This window comes from Ciconia boyciana, chromosome 1 (genome assembly GCF_034638445.1).
Source record: "Ciconia boyciana chromosome 1, ASM3463844v1, whole genome shotgun sequence".
Classification (NCBI taxonomy): domain Eukaryota; kingdom Metazoa; phylum Chordata; class Aves; order Ciconiiformes; family Ciconiidae; genus Ciconia; species Ciconia boyciana.
The window spans coordinates 107,740,738-107,761,394 of NC_132934.1; the positions used below are offsets into that span (position 1 = coordinate 107,740,738).

Here is a 20,657-nt window from a genome sequence, read left to right on the forward strand (position 1 = left end):
TTACACAGCAAAAATTTAAGTCCTTATTTTCTTAAAAATTTAATTTTAGCTATGACCAAGAAATTCCTTGTCCTGTCCCACCTGCAAGGATGTATCTGCAGCAGGATGAGCTAGAGGAAGAGGAAGAAGATGAGCGAGGTCCTACTCCACCTGTCCGAGGAGCAGCTTCCTCTCCAGCCGCTGTCTCCTATAGCCATCAGTCAACTGCCACTCTCACCCCCTCTCCCCAAGAAGAGCTCCAGCCCATGTTACAGGACTGTCAGGAGGATCTGGGACATATACAACACCAACCTGACCGGAGGTGTGTCAATGCAAATGTAGCGAGAGAGTTGTGACAAAAGTCATCCTGGCCCCACTAAAAATTCCTGTTGAATTCAGTGAGGCCAAGATTTTCCCCATGATATTTATTCTGTTAATATTTAACTTTGAATTCAGGATGCTAGAACTATTTGTAACCTAAGAAGTACGTAATTATGTTGCTTTATTATTATACCATGGAAAGAAATGCAGTATATCACTTTACGGTACGTATGATGCTGACATAAGTTAAATTCACAGTCATCAGGATATTAAAGTGGAATCGTTAACACAGCTTACCATATAATTACAGTTCCATTGTTTCCAATAGATTTACTGCATTATTACCATAAAATAGCATGCATTATTTCACAGTAACTGTGCAATTAACTTGTCACCAATATGTATGAATATATATAAATATATAATTTATATAACCTATAGATTTTCCTCCTCTCATAAATCTTAATACAGGAAATTATTGCTTGCAAAATTTTCTTAACATTTCCACCTACCCTTATGTAAAGGAATGACCAACATTAATAAAGATAGATATTAGTTACAGGGAAATTTTGTTTCTTCTCTGAGTTGCTTTTAGTACAAACTATTTTGCATATACACTCTCACAGCTTCTCTTCCATAAAACAGTGAATTCTGAATGAGGCTTTTTATGTATGATGCTTACTTGTCTTGCTTTTTGCTAAGAAGGCAGAGCTTTTGTATCCCAAATTATATTTCTGTTATTATTTTTTCTCCTCCAGTCGTTTGCACATATCATTTGTTACCACAAATATACAAACTTACCCGCAATATTCTAGCCATACTTCTTATTTTTAGTAAAATGCAGGCCTGTTACGATGAAATGAATTTGATCTTGCTGAGTAGACTGTAGAACTTTGCTTTTATTAATATAGCTTACTGACATTTATGGATGTGTTTTCTAGAATGTTTTTTGAAAAGTTAGTTCATTTTTATGTTTCCCTTTTTTAAGTAAGCAAGCAGTAGTGATTAATCTTTTTTTTTTAAGGGGCCTATATCTGCTTTTACTTTTGCTTCCCACTTCTACTTGGTCTGCCTTATTTTGTTTTCTTTGTTCTGTATGGTAATGCTTCTTGTGCTGTGTATCTTCTTCTCTTCCTCTATCTTCCTGAGTCTTTAAAATCACCGTTTTTATTAGTGGGTGGCTAATAATATTTTCCTGTAATTTCCATTGGCCCTGATATGACGGGGCACAGAAGTGTTCATTTTAATCCCTTAAGTTTTCTGGGTTATTTAGAGGTTAAACTAGCTGGACACTAATGGAAAAGGGAAGTGCTAAGCGAGCGATGTGTTGTGAATGACTTTCCATAACCTGAGCTACCATGTTCTGGAGAGTGGGAGATGCGTACTGACATACAGAATGGAGTAGGCATTGGAGCAGGTGTATGCAAACATGCATAACCAGCCAGCAACTGCCTGGAAAGTAGAAGGTTTGCTTAACACGAAGACTCATGGCTAGTCACCATAAATGTCATCAAAAGTAGTGGCAGAAGTATCTGGAAGGATGTTCCAAATGAAGCTCCTAGGGCATACAGCTTTCTCATTGAGTGGACTTTGAAAATAGAATGTGTATTTTGTTCTTCCTACAATGGTTGTCTAGCTTTGCTGAAAGTCTCAGAATTGTTAGTGACCAAATTTGTCTTTTTTATCTTACTTTTTCAAACATTTATTTTCTTTTTGCTCCACCCATCTCATCAGTTAAAAAAGATTCACATAATTCTATTTACTTGGTTTATAAGGCTTGGCTGACTACTTTTTCCATCTAACAGTGTTGATATGACCCATGGCATTGCTGTTTAGGAGTTGGATGTACTGTGCTCAACAGCTGTAGACCTTTCTGGGAGGGGGGGTTCTGTTTTGAATATGGTGTGACAATACTTTCCAGTTAAGAATACATTCTGAGTGGCACCTTTCTGTATTGTTTCCGGGGGGGTTGTAAATGGTGGGTTTATAGTGAAAATAATGTCTAAAATAGCATTTGTCATACTTTTTATTAGCTTTACTTGTAGTTCTGATGAGTATTATCTCAATTTCTGATCAGAACCAGGCATCTAGAATATTATTCTGGTGGTGATGGTGTACTCTAATATTTCTCTGTCCGGTCAGCTTGCTAGAAGTATAGCAAACTGAAATAGAAATCTGTGCTCTGGAAGAGTGGACAAGCAGATAAAAAACCTAAAGATTTAGTGAGATAGCAGATGATGTCAATGTTAAAGCCAGAGCTGAGATAGGAGACAATGTCACTGTTAAAGCGAGAACCACTGCATCAGATAAAGTGAATGAAGTATTGTTAATTCTGTATGCCCATGAACCAGCTGCTCTCAATTAGCCTATCCTTAAAGGCTGGCAGGCAAGCTGTATTTTCAAGAACGCTAACATATTTTGTAACCAGTTGCCTGTCTTCTAATACCAAAACCTAGGGAATAGGAAGACTGGCAAATATATTACAAGGACAGTTGTCACAAGAGCTTTAAATTAAGGCAGTAAAACTTTACTGGGCAAGGTCTCTAGTCAAAGGCAGGTAGAGATTCCCATGCAGCAATGGCTTCTGGGATCTGAGGGGAGAGGGGGGTTATTAAATGATTGTTGGGTATATATCCCAAACTGATTTTTTCTTCATTCCATTCAGTACTTAATACAGCAAGTGGAAAACAGTGTCTAGATGATGTAGTCCAGGGAGGTTCCAGCTTGCTCTTGCCACAAAGTATTAGTTTTTTCCTTGCTAAATTTTCCTTTCAAAATTAGTAAGTATTCCCATTTACTAAATTTAAAAAATTATGTCGCCCCCAAAAGAAAAGATTTAATTTATGAGAGTCACCATTTGTCAAATGAGATAATAATAGGGAAAAATTGACAAAGGAAAATTACTTTGGAAATTTTTGCAAAGCAGACTGCAGTAGAAATTCCTGGTAAGCAAAGCCAACAGTACAGCCATTGCTGCAGAAAGTATTTCTTCCTATCAGACAAATCATAGAATCACAGAATAGTTTGGGTTGGAAGGGGCCTTTAAAGGTCATCTAGTCCAAACCCCCTGCAATGAGCAGGGACATCTTCAACTAGATCAGGCTGCTCAGAGCCCCATCCAACCTGACCTTGAATGTTTCCAGGGATGGGGCATCTACCACTGCTCTGGGCAACCTGTTCCAGTGTTTCACCACCCTCATTGTAAAAAATTTCTTCCTTATGTCTAGCCTACACCCTCTTTTAGTTTAAAACCATAACCCCTTGTCCTATCGCAACAGACCCTGCTAAAAAGTTTGTCCCTATCTTTCTTATAAGGCCCCTTTAAGTACTGGAAGGGTGCAATAAGGTCTCCCCAGAGCCTTCTCTTCTCCAGGATGATAAATGGCAATTAAAGAGCATGCCTGTGGCCTTGTCAAGAAAAGCTGTCAACAATGTTACTACCTGGGACTTCTGAGTGAAGTAGTAACTAAACTGAATGTTGACCTAATGATATCTAATACTTTGCCTCTTTAAGCTGAAGACACCATTACTGATGATTTAAGCTCAAAATAAATCAACCCGTACACCTGTATGCATTTTGGTATCCTTAAGACCTAGAACTAACATTACGGTAGAGAATTCTTTCTTTATATTATCACCTAGACCAATTTAAAAAATAATGAAATAATATATCTTTTCATATCTTTCTGAATCACTGGGGTGGATGGAGGGAAGATAATGTTTATGGAGCAAAATAAGCCAATTTTCTTTAAAATCAGTGACGAAGGAACTGTATTAAAAAATCAGATTTCTTTGTGGTAGATTTTAAACTACATAGCTGTCAGTCAGTACTGATTTACAGCAAAAATAAAAACTAAAAAAACCAACCAACCGTGAACCTTTCAGATATAAATTCTGTTGATTTAAAAAGGCAAGTCAAGCTTGTTGGAAAATAAAAGAAATATTTTCATCAATATACTATTTCCTCTGACTATGTTATGTGACTTCAATTCTTCTTACCCTTGTGTTTTTATGTAGACGTCAACCTGTGAGTCCTCCACCCCCTCCAAGGCCTATCTCCCCACCACATACCTATGGATATATCTCAGGGCCTTTGGTCTCTGATATGGATACTGATGCACCAGAAGAGGAAGAGGATGAGGCAGATATAGAGGTTGCCAAGATGCAGAACAGAAGGCTCCTTTTGCGTGGTCTTGAGCAGACACCCGCCTCCAGCGTTGGGGATTTGGAGAGCTCTGTAACAGGATCCATGATCAATGGCTGGGGTTCAGCCTCTGAAGAAGATAACATCTCAAGCGGGCGGTCTAGTGTTAGCTCTTCAGATGGATCATTTTTTACCGATGCAGATTTTGCACAGGCTGTTGCAGCAGCTGCAGAATACGCTGGCCTGAAAGTAGCCAGACGTCAAATGCAGGATGCAGCAGGAGGTGAGTTTGTCCTCTGTTTGATGGGAGGAGAAAAAAAATGGCCATTGTGAAATGCGTTTATCCACAACTGCTTCACGGATTATTCTTGTTCTTACAACATTTAGAAATTCAGGAGGAGGGGGGGGGGGCAATTTACACTAGTGGAAGAGTCAGAAAAGGAGTTTTGGTGAAACAGTTCAAAGAAATTGCTGCTGTGCATTGTTTTGCATAAGTAATTCCTAATTTTTTGTTCTCATTGATTATTGCCAAACTTCAACCCTGCTGGTGGATTTCCACCCAGAACTGAATGAGAAAAAAAAAAAAAAAAAAAGGATTACAGAATTGTATCCTTTTCCTATTATAAGGCTCCCAGTGTTTTCAGTCTCTTCATGAGAGATTTAATCCCTCTGTATTGAAATGTCCAAATAAGTAGTAAACCTTTAGAGTTATATTTCCCCTGGATTTGGAAAAAAAATTGTAATGTATTTGTTCTCCATTTTATATTTTGTTGTTATCTTTTGGAGAATGCTGTTCAAGCTCTTACTGCTGTATTATTGAGATGAACTGGGTTTGTGTTGGTTTCATAATTTGGCAGCTGTTATTAGTTGCAGTTTAGATTATAGATTATGAATATGCAGCAAGGCCTTGTGCATATATTTCTTCTTTTTTTTCTCCTGAATCACCACTGCACATTTGAAATATGATATTTGAAATATTTAGTGTTTTACAACATACTGGTTACTAGTAACACTGGGTGTATGTACAGGTAATCAGTAACCTGATCAGTAACTAGGCCCAGTGGATATTGTTGTAGTTCAGCTAAGAAATAAGAATACTGCAGGGTGGGATGCAGGTTTCAAGCAGATCCATGAATGTTTTGCCAATCAGTCCTATTAAACTGCCAAACCTGGAGAAGAGGTATTCTGTCACAACTGCGGCCACCTTGACCCCACAGGTTTGCAACCTTCCTCCCGTTTCTGATATCCTCTCCTAGGTAACAGTCCTTTGTTTCATTTCAACACAGCTGTTCATCATGAAGAGTAAGAGGGGAGGTAATTTAGTAATTCTGGATGAAATCCTGGCCGATTGAAGTAGGTGGCAAAACTCCCATTCATACCCATGGGGCCAGGATTTTATCCATTTTATACAGATAGGTTAATATAAATATGTGTGTCTATGTGTGTGTGAATTTATATATTTAGAGGAGGTCTTTTTACATCCCATTCCTATTACAGGTAAACAATTTTACAACAGCCAAGTTCATATTGTGCAGTAATTTTTATGTATTCATATTACCTGTACCTGACTACACATCCTAACAATGTGACACTTCTTATCTGCAAATAAGCTGTGATAAAATGCCAGTCATACATCCCCGATGCATTCCTGGTAATTCAGGCAAAGCAGCGGAATGGGCATCTGTACCTGAGACCTGCTAGTGACTTGCTCCACTTATGGCACGGGTGACCTCGCGCTGCCGGAGCTAGGGGAGGTGAAACCCCTTTTGAAAGTGAAATGTTTTGTTGTTTCTGGAAGGCGAGAAGCCTGCCTGTGCTTGACTGCTGATGTTGTTCAGCTTCCTGGGGCAGGAGCTACCAGCTACCAACCAGTTGGATAATTTCTGTGAAACTAAGCCAACCTGCCTACCGATAGGACAGCAAATGCTTCAATTTAGTTACGGCTCACTCTAAACTGATTACAGGAAAGATGAGAGTTTTATTATTGTTCCAACAATACATTTTCAGGTTTTGTATAGCTAGGTCATTCTGATGTGAAAAAAGAGAAAGTATGAAACATCTTATATTTTATATAAGGAAAATAATAGCTATTGTTCTGTAACTATTTCCAGGCCGTAGACATTTTCATGCATCACACTGTCCTAGACCCACCAGCCCCGTGTCTACCGACAGCAACATGAGTGCTGTTGTAATACAGAAGGTCCGACCTGCCAAAAAGCAAAAACACCAGCCAGGACATCTGCGCAGAGAAGTCTACACAGATGGTGAGTCCACTGAAACGGGTGAAAACGTCAGTGAACCTTTCTAAATATGCATTCAGTGCGTGTGTGTGAAATTTTTCCACAGAGATACCATTATGTTTCAGAATTCAGTGACTTGTGTTTCCTGTTGCTAAACACACTGAACAGATTAATCATTTTAAATGCCAGAGTTCCTAAATACTGTACATTGATGCTTCCACTCCAGACCCTTGCACCTGCTTTCTGTAGTGTCCTAATCGGCTAATTACTGTCATTATTTAAGAGCCCAGATAGCATAAATAGTACAGTCACTGAGAATAATGTGTGGTTAGGATTAAAATCTTCGTTCACATGACTAACTATTAAAACCTTCAGAATGTATCTTTTCCTGAAAAAAACAATTTACCATTCAAATGGTGGGCAACACAAATCAATTAATTTTAATCCTGACCACAGCATTGTTGCAAGCAGTTACTTTATGAGTAAAAGCAAAATCTAATCATCTTCTTTCATGCCTTCACACACAATATCAACTCTTGCTGAAAAGGTAGTGCTTGTATTCTCTTGGGAGCGTAGGAGGATAATGCAAACATTGTGATGTTGTCTAGAGAGAGCCTTTAATGAAAATGCCTCAGGTGGTGCAGCTTTTATTAAAGCACTACCTTCCAGTTTTATAAAACAACCCACGGGCTTTGTTGGAAATTCATGTAAGATAAATTCTCCAAGACTTAACCCATCTTGTCAAGTTTGCTAAATTTGCTAAAGGGGGGGAGGGGAAAGTCAGGCATCATTCCCCACCTCCTGGTTCTCCGCAACAACAATCTGATTAGGACTTTCATTACCAGTCTGAAATTTTTCAAAGAGGGGCATCATTTGCCATTATCATATGAAAGCCTAATATTATAGATCCTTATCCAGGGTTACAAAGAAGGGAGTTTTGAGCCACTTCTCCCTGTGATTCCTGCCACTTGACGAAAAAATTTAATACAAAGCTCACAGCACGATGAGCAGAAGTAATTTAGCAATGAGTGGTTGTCCATGCTATTATCTGTACTTTATTCTGAGTATTTTCTCTCACTAGCATCTATCTGATATTAGGCTGCATTAAATACTGGCATGACACAGTGCACCTGGGCCTCTTGGCTTATGCCCAGGCCCCTTCTGTCAGTGAAACTGAGCTGTTGGAATATTATCTGATTTCAAGAGGTTATTACAGTGGTTTTGTGCGTGTTTGCTTCTGTGAAAGGACAACACAAGGTGTAAATCCCAAAACTGTACCAGAAATGTTATGTTTATGAGACCCTTGTAATGGCATTTTGCAAGATTTTATGGACATTTTATCAGCTTTTATTCTCTTGAAGAGAATGCTCTTAACTGAATAATTGGCTGCGCATCAAACCTCGATACAAACACAACAGCTAGGACATCAGAAATAAAATCTGAAGAGGAGTTTTATGGGGCCATTTTCTTCTAACACAGGAATAAATAAGAGGCGGGCCTGTATTTGATGACAGGTTTTTGTGAAAGTAATTATACAAAGTTAAATCATAGAGCATTGTGGTTAGATATTGCAATAGATTTGACAATCATGATCAATATTTGCTTTGTGTTATATAGCACCTGCTTACTTCAGCATATTTTCTAATTAAGTAAGAATTTCCGCTAACCTGTTTAGTGTGCAATACAGTGTGGTCATTCAGGGAACAGCAAATTATGGCTTTAATTTCTGCAGAACTAATAAAACCCAGTTCAAGGGTTGAAGGGCTTGTTTGGTTTTGATTTTTTATTATTATTATTCTTTCCCCTCAATCCATTTACATAAGCATATTTGGAACCTTACTGAAGATTCTAACCATTTGTTTTAATAGCCACATCTACTATATTGTCCCTTTAGAATTATCTATAAAATAACATCTATGAATCGTTTTCCTCATCTGGAGACATGAATGAAATATTTAAGCACAACTGGCCTTTCCCAGATATACTTAGGTTCTTCTATTGGCTTGATGTCACACTGTTACTTATCTTTTTTAAAAGGAGTGCCTGATACAAAGATTTTTTTTTTCCTCATAGTGGGTGAACATACGTGTGTTTGTAGTAGAGCAAAGCAGATATTCTGAATTTAAGCATTTATTGGTGGCTAGAAGCATTGAGTAAATACTAAAAAGAGAAAAGTACATTGCTTCATTACTTTCTCAGCCTTTAAAATGGAATTTAGTTTCACATATAAAGAATTTTCTACTGTTCCCAAATTACCTGAATTAGTATTTGCTAGCAGTTTCATGAAATACCAGTGTCATGAAGAATTTCCATGATTGGTTGACAGAAAGGACGTGTAAGTAAATTCTTTGCATGAATGGTTGAAAATGCCAAGAGTATTATCAGCAGCAATAAGTGTAAGACTTAAAAATCTGGGTTTTTTCTCTTTATACAGCAAGAATTGTGAAAGGGATTGGTATTTCTGAAAGTGCATTTGTTACTAATGTAACAGTAAAAGGTCTCCTACTACCCTTTTTTAAATAAAGGAAAGTGCTCTCTGATCTACTCTGCATTGTATCGGTAATAACAATGTTGCATTTTCTGCTAGCATTAGTTCAAATCAGTTTCTACTTTATGTGGAATGGGATTTCAGCTCACTTGTTTTGTTCCTTGACAGTCATCCAGGCGGTGAAATGTTCTCCATATTTGTTGCTAAAAATCTTTGCTCAGTAGGTGGTAGGGATTAAAATGTATGAATTTTTAATTGCTCTTCATCTAGCCTTTTAGAGATTTAACTACTAAGAGTGCATTACAAGAACCAACTAACAGATGTATCCTCATTCTCAACCTTGCCTGACCTACTTACATATTTAATTTAAGAAACCAAATTTTAAAAGACAATTTTTGTCTTTTCTAAAATTATATATATGAAAGTCTCTTCTGAGCTGTCTTGAATTGATTTATTAGTAGTTACAAGCCCTTGGAATTGTAAGTATTTAGCTAAAAAGGATAAAAGTACTTTGTTATTGGTTTAATTCAGTAGGTCTTTCAATAGAAATTACGCCATTGACAGTTTACACGAGATTTTAAATACTGATTCTTTTTTAAATCTCTGAGTGCCAAAGGAAAAGATACTAACATTTTTACAATTAACTGGTTGAGACTGTAACTGAGTTATTTAGCTGTGTTATCAATGACACGACGTTAGGGCAGCTGAATTTCTCACAAAAGGCAATTGAATATCTGCCAAATACTTCCTTGAATTTTGACTTTGAATGTTAGGCCATTATGCGTGCCAGCATCATTTGTATTTTTGTCTCCCTCTGCCTGTGCAGTACAAATAAATCTATTCTGCACAAATTTCAGCAAGGTAAAAAATAAGTAGGAATGCATTTCTTACCTCTGCTAAAGACCAGCTTGTTATTGAATGATAATAGTTTTCAGATACCCGCTGTCTTTGCAGTCCTTGCTTCTGATTCCATTGTGAGATATTTTGTAAATGTTGATTTTGTTACTGAAGGAGTTTTTGTGGAGTGAAAATTGTTTTGATAAAAGCATTATGTAAATGTACATACAGGCAAAAAACCCCCCTACAACCCAACAGCCCACTGCTTTTATACATCATATTGGGTTTTGCTGTACCTATTTATTCATCCAGTTGTTATGTACAGTTTGAGCCACATTTCTTGCAAGATAAAGCATGAAAATAAATAGTAGCTGAGGTTATTATGTATCTAGGAATCGTGATACATAATAACCTAAGATCTAAATGATCTTAAAGCTTTACTAAGTCAGGAACAATCTTGAGTTTTGCATGCCTGCATAAATATGCAATAGAAAAAAAATCACTCTCTATCTTCTCCAATATTGCAACAAATCTGTAACTCTGCTGTTTTCTTCAGGGTATGACTGTAGAAATCTACAGCCCAATAGAGCTTAAAGGAGAGAGTTGCCTAATAAGGCCTACTTCCCTCATTTGTCACTGCTTACAATTCATCTTTTTGTATTTATTTGTGGTTTCTCCACTTCAGTGCCAAACTAACTTAGCAGATTATTTTTCCCCACTGGTGTTTTGCTTATCCCATGATTCCTGTATATGTTCTCATTTAGAAAATTATCATCTCTCCTTTCAAGAGACGTATATGGAAGGTTTGCCTTGTAGACCATGCTATGAAATGGCATCCATTAATTGTTTTAGTTACGTGGGAAGCAGTACAGCAGTAATATATAGACATGAATGAAACATGTGAGCACAGCTGACCTTTAACAAATATGTCTGAGTTCTTTATATTGGTTTGATGTTGCTTTGTGATTTGTTTTTTATTTGTTACAATGGAAGCTTCCATTTTCCTTTCAACAAGAAGTATGCCAGTTTGTACTCAAGGAGGCAGATTGAATCTGGATTTTCTCTGTGATCTGAGCTGTTAAAATAAATACCACAGGGGTGTAATAGTGTTGACCTCTGAAAAGTTTTTTTTTTCCTCTGTAAAGGATTCTTCTCAGCAAGGAGTACTGTGTTATAATGAAGATTTTTATAGTTTCCCTGCAGGTTGCAAAAATGTTCTTGAAAGAGAATATCATTTTTCTTTAGTTATTACTGTACCATAGAGCTACTGCCGTTTTATGAAACTTTTTATATCAATGCATCTTTCCTTTCCATAGTCAAGACTTAACACCACTTTGTTCATTGTCCTGTGTAGCTGGATAGGATTCTTGAATAAAGTAGTTTGTTCCAAGTTGTATTTTATAGGCTACAGGAAAGATGCTGTTCCTCACCTTTGGTATTCAGCTAGTACATTGCTGTGCCACAACTGTTGGAGACCGGCTCCAAGGGTGACTGAAAAGGCTTGGTATTAAGTGCCTACACTTCCTTTACATCAGCAGGCTCAACAGAAGGGCCATTCTGTGCTCTGATAACTTAATAGAGACAGTGAGCGGGACGTGTGAGATACAAGATATTGCATGAACAACTGTGGTTCCAAAAGCCTACACTTCTGAGTTTGAGTATCTCTACTTCTGATTCGGTGTGTCCTTTTCTGAGAGAAGACATGTGAGAAGGATGTTTTCCAGAGAAAGGAAAATATTGTTTGAATCTCCTCAGGCTAATGAAGAGTTTATCTTATTTTTTAAATCTTGACCAAGTTCTATAATCACTAAAAATATTCTGCAAAAGGTGGGAACCATCACCATCTCCAGCATTGCTTTTGAAGAACAGTTATTGTGCTTGATAAGCTTTGGGCTGGATCTGACATGGTCTGATGCACTGGGCTTTCAAGGAACATATCACATGCTATTCTGAGGTCTTCACACGATTTTTCACCTAGCTGTTGGAATTGTAAGAGGTTATATACTTCTTCAGACCAAGATTTTTGGAGCAGGTATTGACACTTAAGCTCGCATGGCTATGGAGCCCTGTGATCCAAATGTCCACGCTTTAAGGCACATACTGAATTTAAGCATCTACAGGACTGAGCAGCACAGTGAAAGTGGTTTGGTTGACTCTTTGGTGGCTAGAGCTCACAGGGCATTTTTAGATGCATAGAGGAGGTAGTCTGACTGTTGCTTTGATGTGTGGAATTACAGAGTTTCATTGCTAAGGTTGTGTATTGGACAGAGGTTACCACTGTAAACCATGTTTAAAGCATTATGGATAACAAAGGAATGCAACGTAATTGATTCTGTGTCTTCTTGCCAAAATCTGTTGTATTTAATATCGTATTGAATCAGAAGGTGCCTCTCCATTTTACAGTTTTAGTTCCCTCAGTTAAACAGGTCCAGTCTATTGTCCACAGATCTGTCTTTGCTCTTACTTCATAGTCCCATAATTCCCACTGCATAAATAAAATTATTTTGATTCAGCCACTTAGTATATCCAGGCTTCCAGATAATTTACATTATGCCTTCTCAAGTTTTGGAAATGGCAGCACTTTTTCTTAAAAGACATCTGCAAATGGTGAGTGTTAAGTAGATGCTTAAATTAAGTGTCTGTATTCAATTGTTTACCTTTAGCTACTCTCTAAAACTGGTGTTCCCCAAAACTGCCGGAGTTTGAAAAAAACTACCCTACACAATTTGCAAGGAGTATGAGGCCAGTTGTCCAACTTGTTCTTAGCTAAGAGGAACAGAAGGAAGGAAGTTTCTGTGTTTCTTGTTAAGTGGGTTTGGTCCTTTATTCAAGCCATAAATTAGAACAAGGAGAATTTTTCTTGGTTGCTTGTTTGTTTTTTTGTTTTGGTTTGGTTTTTTCTTTTTTCCTCTTTTTTTGTGTTTTTTTACCAAGACAGTGGAGTTAATGCAGAAAAAATGATGTTACAAATCTCATTCACCTGAAGTATGTCCAACCTTAGGAAAATAACTTTATGACATCTTTCTTCCTCATGATCCCAGTCTAGAAAACTGATAAAATTTGTAGTCTTATTTAAAACTGGTCAAGGGCAATTCCAAGTTATGTCACCAGTTTAACGTGGAGTATGGTGCCCAGTAAGCCTGCATAGAGCACTGAATTCTGCATTGCCACACCTTTCCACAGGGCTAGATCAAGTCATTTGTGCTTTGTGTCACTGGAAAACCTCTCAAAAATATCTGGCATCTGCCATATCTGAATTTATATATGTATGTTAGATGCCTATTTTTTTCTTATTCAGGAGTACTACCTTTATTTTTGGCACAATTTAGTTAATTTTCAGTTGAAAAGTTCTCTTGAATAGACACTGAATTAGCTGTATATATAGTGATGGTGTTTGAAAAACACAGCTGCTCCAAGATTTTTGTGGAAGTAGAAAGAATGAATGCACGCTATTATAAAATGCTGAAGTTACGTTTTTTAATAGTGCTGTTACTTTTTTAGCAATCTCACTTGAGAATATTAACCTCAGAAACATCTTTCACATCTCACTTTTTTTAACGTGTTGTTCTCTTATATATATGCATGTGGTTTTTTCCTACAGCTTTGTTGTGAACTGCTTTCTTGTTTGACTTTTACATTTTTTTTCCTTCACATTTTATATTCCACAGAGCACTATTGTATCCTGATGAACAGTTTACACATTCTAGTTTTAAGTCTTAATGGAAGAGTAGAAAAATTTAACTAAGTAAAACGTATGTGTGCCTTATAAATACTATTTTAAAATATACAGAATTTTAGAACCCCTTAAGCTGTGCTAACTTAAGGAGACAAATTCAAAAGTCTTGTGTGTCATTTTTTCTTTTTTTGTTGTTCCTGAGAGCTTGTTACTTCATTGATTGAGTGGATTTTTTTGTATCTCATGAGATACCCACAGACATCAGGGATATGTATATTAGATTAACCTATAATTTTGAAAGAAGAATGCAATAATTAATATAGTTTATCCTTACATATATCAGCAGTGCATCTGATACACATTCTTACACCCCAGCCAACTTGTTTTAACGTTCAGCACACTGAAGGCCCCAAGTAACTATAACACAAGCTGCTGTGTTCTTGAGTGGACTTAGCAAAAATGATAAATATCAGCAAAGATATGATAATATCTTTAACTCTGTGTTGATATCCATAACTGATATATTAATATCCAAGTGCCTAAAGTTTATTACAGCTTTTTGTAATGATTTTTAAGACAATATTGTGATTTGAAAAGGCAGTGAGAGGTCTTTACTTTGCATTTTTAAAGCTTAAGCTTTGGAAAAAAACCCATCAGCAGTTGTAACAGAAACATAATACTTTTTGGGGTGGAGAGAGAAGGGCAGAGGGAGGGCTGAAAGTAAATAGGGCATCTGTTTCTTCAGTGGAAGTTAAATATTATTTCTTAATTTCATTAGGGTATGATGTCATTGTAACTATTATTCTTTTTCAACTTTGTAGACTTGCCACCCCCTCCTGTGCCACCTCCAGCTATAAAATCACCAACCGCCCAGTCCAAATCACAGCTGGAAGTGCGGCCGGTCATGTTGCCAAAACTTGCTTCTATAGAAGCGAGGACAGACAGATCTGCGGAAAGGAAAGGAGCGAGCTACAAGGGGAGGGACGGGGTGGATGGGCGACAGCATTCAGATGTGCGGACAAATTCGGGAGAGCGGAGAGAATCACAGGAACAGCAAAATGATGGGAAACTGCGAGGAAATAAAGCACCAAAACGAGAAGGCACACCAGCAAAAACTCATCTTCTTCAAGGTTATTTTGCATGTTCTGGGTTTAATGAAGTATTGTGTGTTGATCATAGGGACGAGGCAGTTCTTTCCAGGTCTCTCTCACCAATGGTGTGAATGAAGTTAGGTCTGATGAATTTTCACAATTTATTGTAAGTATAGGTGCTAACACAGGTCACGTTGCAGGTTCTCATTAGGGTAAAATGGAAACAAAAGCTTATGAAAAACATAGATTTTCTATCTTGCTTTCCTTATGCACCCATCATGTATTAAAGCTAACACTGAGGAAGCCCAAACAAATATTCCTTGAGACCTGTAAGGATCAGTGTCCTTGCCCCTACCATACGTTTATAGTCTAGTTATGTCTAATCTACCTAATTTACAAGGGAACTGAGTGAAGTCAGATAGTAGATCTGTAAGTCAGATATTTAACTTTTCTACCAAATAATTGGCACTTGGCCCATTTTTATCTATTTGTAAACCTGGTCCTGTTTAAAAAGATAAGAAAGCCATAGTAGTAATGCATTAGTTATAAATACTAACTGACATTGCATTATATGAATCAGACCTGATCAATGTAATCTTTTGTTTATGTAAGTTGGTAAGATTACTAATTAATGGAACATGATTAATGGAATTTGCCAAGTGTTCGCTAAGGCTTTCAACACAGATTTGTACAAATGCCTGGTTCTTTCTTCTACAGGTATCCAGGGGCAATATCAGGGGTGATTGGGCAGTAAGTTGGTTAAATGGGCACATTAATAAGAGATTGGTACTGATTACAGTGGATTACTATAGAGAAAAGTTATTAGAAGTTTACCTTAAGAGGATGGTGCTGAAATTTTAAAACATGCCCACTAATTTTGTTTCAAGCACAATTTGATAAATACAGGGTCTAATATTTAGATGCAGTGAGCTCCTTGCGATTATCATGCATGTCATTATTGTCATGTCCTCCTACTCAGTCATAGCATAAATACACTACAAGGGTTATTTTTTTTTCTTCATTTTCCTGTAGAACATAGAGCAGTGATCATAAATTGAAATGAAGTGGACAGTAATTATTAATTAGTTTTTCTGTGGCGAATGTTACCATGTGAATCCTATAAATTTCCTCAAGAAAGCTTCTATAATGCTATTATGGAAACAGTGTATTTCATATTCCTGTCAGGCATCACTTTAAAGCTACTGAGGATCATAAAAAGTAAAATAAATCTACTGCATGCAGAAATTTTAAGATCATAGTATCTCTGGGCTTGTAAACATAACAATGTACGTATGTAATTATACAGAGGACATCCTGCCATATTCTAGACCAACGTTTCCAACATCAAATAATCCTAGAGATCCCAGCTCCTCCAGCTCTATGTCATCAAGAGGATCAGGAGGTAGACAGAGGGCAGATCAAGCAAATATAGCCCGAAGGAATGTTGCAGAAATGCAAGTACTGGGAGCGTATGAACAAGGAGAAGAGGAAGAAGAAGAGATGGAGGTAACTGCAGTTGTACTACTGAAGATGACTAGAATAAGGCTATATTTTCTGTGCTTAGACAGATGCCAAGAAAAAACACTTTTGAACCAGAAATATTTCTCTTCAGAAAAATTAGTACATTTATGTGTTAATGTTATGCACAACCCAAGAAAATAAACTTTAAGAATGTGTCAAAAACATAAAAAACAAGTAATACGTAGCATAGTATAACTGTCACCACACTAAAACCTGTGGAACAGAACTTGCAGAAATACAATATTTAAATGTGCACTTTACATTATCCAGATTCTTTCAAAAGTAAAATAAAGCATTAGAGCATCTAAGAACACCTTGACATTTCCTTTCACATTTTTTGAAATTTTATCGTTCTAGATTTTGTTAGATATTAAGGCATGAACTTTTTTCTTTTTTTTCTGCCTAGTGATATTAATTCAATTTAAATCCTGATTGTAGAAAGGGTGTTCAACGTGCAGTCATGTTGCTGCACATGATTAAAAGTAGTAATTATTATTTAAAGGTAACAAATCTCTAAGAAGTATGTGAAACAAACTTTCAATAATAAAATCTAACACGTAGTCATTTATGTCTTTTTTTTTAATACAGGAAACAGAAAGCTGAAGACAACAACATGTACTGTAACAGGCTTTTAAAATTTAATCAGAAAAAAAAAAAAAATCACTTAAGATGCCTCAAGTCTGATGATGTTTGACGCCAGAAATAATGTTCAGTGCAATCAGAGTGTACAATTTTTCATTTTTCTTCATGCCATCAGAATGCTAGTTTTTATTTTACTCTTTCTTTGTAACCCCTCCTTATTAGGAACGGCCCTTGCCTATTCTGTAACGCTAAGTGCATCACCTTCACTGCCCAAGAAGGCAGGTAAGCTGCTCTTCGTGGTACTTGGGCCAGCTGCTGCTTCAGGATTAGAACAGAAGGGGATTCCAGAGCCTGGGATCCCAAGGTTTCTCCCCAGTGAGGCGGTGCTTGGCACGCTGCCGGTACACCACTGAGCCAATCGATAACACTGCAGGTAATACAGCATTGATTAAAAAGATCCCCAAAGTGAACATCATGCAGAACATTCTTTTATTCTAGGGGTTTCACTGTAGTCTGCAGTTAGTGCAAATGGTAAACTTGCAATTTCAATACAGACTGCGTGTCTTGTTTTCTGCCAGTCTCTTGCTAACCTTTTGCAGATGATGCAGTTTTACAAATGCAAGTAAAATTAATTTGGGATGAGGTGGCTCTTACTGTAAATATGTACTCATTTTAAATCCCCTGTGGTACTTTGGTTTGTCTTTCCATTTTCATCATTAAGTACATTCTTATTAAAAATGTCCTTTGGGATAGGCAGGAGGTAAGCCAATGTGATTGCTATTTGCCTAATCGTGGCATGAGCAAGTTTACGTCAACTTTTTCTAATTTTCAGCTTCAACAATGCTTATGAAAATAAGCAGGAAAATCAATGGACATTTTTAATAATGATTGGGTAATATCATTAACTGTTACTGGCCCAAATCTCAGACCTCTACTTGTGTCAATTCACCTTAAAGAAGTGCCACTTAAAGAAGTTTTGTTTGATCTTGGCGATTAATTTTTCTTGTAATGCACTGCTTATCTTTTTTTTTTTTTTTTTTTGGTTTTAAAAGCACAATCACTAAACTTTGTTTGTAAACCATTGTAACTATTAACCTTTTTTTGTCTTATTGAAAATGTTAAGCATTTGTTTGGGATATTTTTCATCTTTTTGTTAATGCTCTATGTTTGTATTTGGAATATTTGAATGGTGACAGATGGTAAAGTAACAAACGTAAATGTGGGCCATAATCAAAACACTTCTCACTTTTCCTGGACTTACAGAAAATTATCAATTTTGCTGTGGCCTCTCTCAACATTGGATTGTCATTAAAGCTGAAATAGAGGCATTAGTTGCATTGAATTTGCCAAACAATGTCCTCTGTCTGTAGATTTTATGGTCTTTTTTGTAATTATAAAATTCCTTTGTCATTGGTGCTACTGGAAAAATGTGTGTTTGTTTATTGACAGCTATCAGGACTAGCCCCAATGAAAAAAAAAAAAGAAGAAAAAAAAAAAAGTGTTTTGGTGTTTACCGAGGACTGAAATTTTTCATTTAGCTAATTTTTAAAGAAAGGTTCCATAGAAAGGGTGTGCAGTACTAAAGGAACAATCCATGTGATTAATGTTTTCATTATGTTCATGTAAGAAACCTCATATTTTAGCCATAATTTTGCATACTGAGGATCCAATAATCAGAAAAGTAATTTTTGTCACATTATTTATTAAAAATGTTCTCAAATACATTATCTTTCTTGCGTAGTTTCTTGTGTTCCCTGAAACATAATTTTAGGGCCATCTCTGACCTTATTTCTGTTGATAAGAGTCAGAATCTGTTCCACTGAAACCATGCAGTTACAGTAGCATGAGCAAAGTGGGAGAGCTGGATGCAGCCTAAGATTTTACGTAATTACAATTGATTGCCTTAAAGATCTGATTTCTGGGTGCTTCATGAACTGTGATAATGGAAACATCTCTAAGCCTGCCAATTTCCAGAGAGAGCTGATGAAGAAAATCTGTACCAACAAAAGCATTCACCTCAGGGGTGAGATACATTTGTTTCAAAGGACATAAGATCCAAAAATGTGAAGGGAAAGAATATTATGAGTCATATGTTTGCTGGGGCTTATACAAGTTGTCTTACGTGCCTGCTGTCCCCCTGCACGTTAGCCATTCGGTGGTCGGCAGGGTCCTGCTGTGGGTCGCAATCAAGTAGGTGATGGTTCCTTCTCCACTCTTGCATTTTTGTGATCCTGTACTCTTACTGATTACCCTGTTCTTGCCGTTACTTAGCCTACGCCCATCATCCCAGTTAAAAAAAAAAAAAAAGAGAAAAAAGATAGCCAGCACGTTCCATAAAAAACCCCACTCTATCTTTTATTCAACAAAACCTTTTTGCTCCTTGTCTTTTTGACTGCCATACTTCTCCTTTCCCAAGAGCTTTAAACATTCCGGAGCCAGATCCTAAGGTGCTACAGTGTACTACAGCACCAAGTATCTTGCCAGAGTGCACAGAAGAGTGACAGAGCCTTGATAACTGAATCAGGTGTAAGCCTCAAGTATAGGTTTTTTTCATAATTGCAGCTTTGAAGCAGATATGAAGATAGTATAATAAGTTAAATATGTTACCTTCCTATGTTGCTTGGAGGAGGGGGTTGGGTGTCTTCAGCCCTCATGCCTGAGTTCAGACTAGTATGTGTTAGAGCCACCAACATAATCCAGACAGGAGCCCGTAGACTAGACTGTGCTACAGGAGACATCCATCTGGCCTGCACCTTTCCTTTGGAGGAGGCAGAAGAGGTTGATTTGATGGGCATAGACTGCTTCAGCAGCTGATTGTCTTTCCTGGCACTGGGAATGGCTTCATGGTTTGGGACCAAGCCATCACCATAGCAGGGTGTGGGGAACGAGGTGGAGCTGGAGGCAGGGTCCCTGAGCATGTCAGCCACTTGGCACAAAAGCTTAAGCTGCTGCCAAAGGTGTAGTGGTGCATCACAAAACTGGGATCTAGTTGCAGCTGTTGTGTGTAGACCTCCGTGAGGTATATCTGTCCAGAAACACTGGTGCTACATGCCTGAAATAGCAGATACTCGCTTCATTCTTTACTGGCACGGTGAAATACTGGAAACCATGCATCGGATCCTCAGCTGATGTCCATGTCCACCTGTGTAGCTTCACTAGAAGTCAGACTCCAGCCAAAGTTCTGACCTCAAACAGTGGTAAGTGGGAAATCTTGCCTGGTGAGTTTTTTTATTAAGAGGAGTTATAAATTTGTTTGATGATTGATGGTGTTCCCTAAGAAGTTATTTGGATTGTTTTGTGGTTGCATTCAGTTGTGATTAGCAGTACCTTGAGGCAGTGCATCGCAGAGTTGTCACACAGTTTTTGCACCCGCGCTGGGTCCTCAGTGCGTTGTGGTCTTACCAAAAAACACCATAATGCAGATAAAATATACAACAGCTTGGTCTTAAAATTATAACTCCTGTTAATCAGTATTGATACACACTTAACTTGGTCTTTGGCATTCAGGTACAGTAAAACTAGGTCATGTACGCATTGCTGCTTTACCTAAAGAGATTTAGTGATTTAGATCACTTTAATTCAGTGATTGGAAAGCCAACACAACAGAAGAAAGTAGTGTTCAGAGGCTTTGACTACGCTGTATACCTGAAGAAAACAAGTATTGTACTAGACAATCTGTAACATTTATATGCTGAATTAATATAATGGATGTAGAAGTTTGATTTTTCTGGTAGTGTGTTCTGTGAAATCCTGTATGAATTACTGTTAAATTTGACTT

General features: G+C 37.3%; 1 protein-coding gene across 1 annotated transcript in view; it reads left to right on the forward strand.

Moving 5' to 3' along the window:
* The window catches only part of ROBO1 (roundabout guidance receptor 1), a 743,951-nt gene extending 725,354 nt beyond the window's left edge, over window positions 1-18,597 (forward strand). The window contains exons 27-32 of the mRNA XM_072886039.1: window positions 50-301; window positions 4,318-4,727; window positions 6,556-6,708; window positions 14,507-14,815; window positions 16,083-16,282; window positions 16,886-18,597. Coding sequence (XP_072742140.1) covers window positions 50-301; window positions 4,318-4,727; window positions 6,556-6,708; window positions 14,507-14,815; window positions 16,083-16,282; window positions 16,886-16,900 — 1,339 coding nt within the window. The 3' untranslated portion in view covers window positions 16,901-18,597. The remainder of the gene's footprint in view (window positions 1-49; window positions 302-4,317; window positions 4,728-6,555; window positions 6,709-14,506; window positions 14,816-16,082; window positions 16,283-16,885) is intronic.
* Window positions 18,598-20,657: the final 2,060 nt, after the last annotated feature.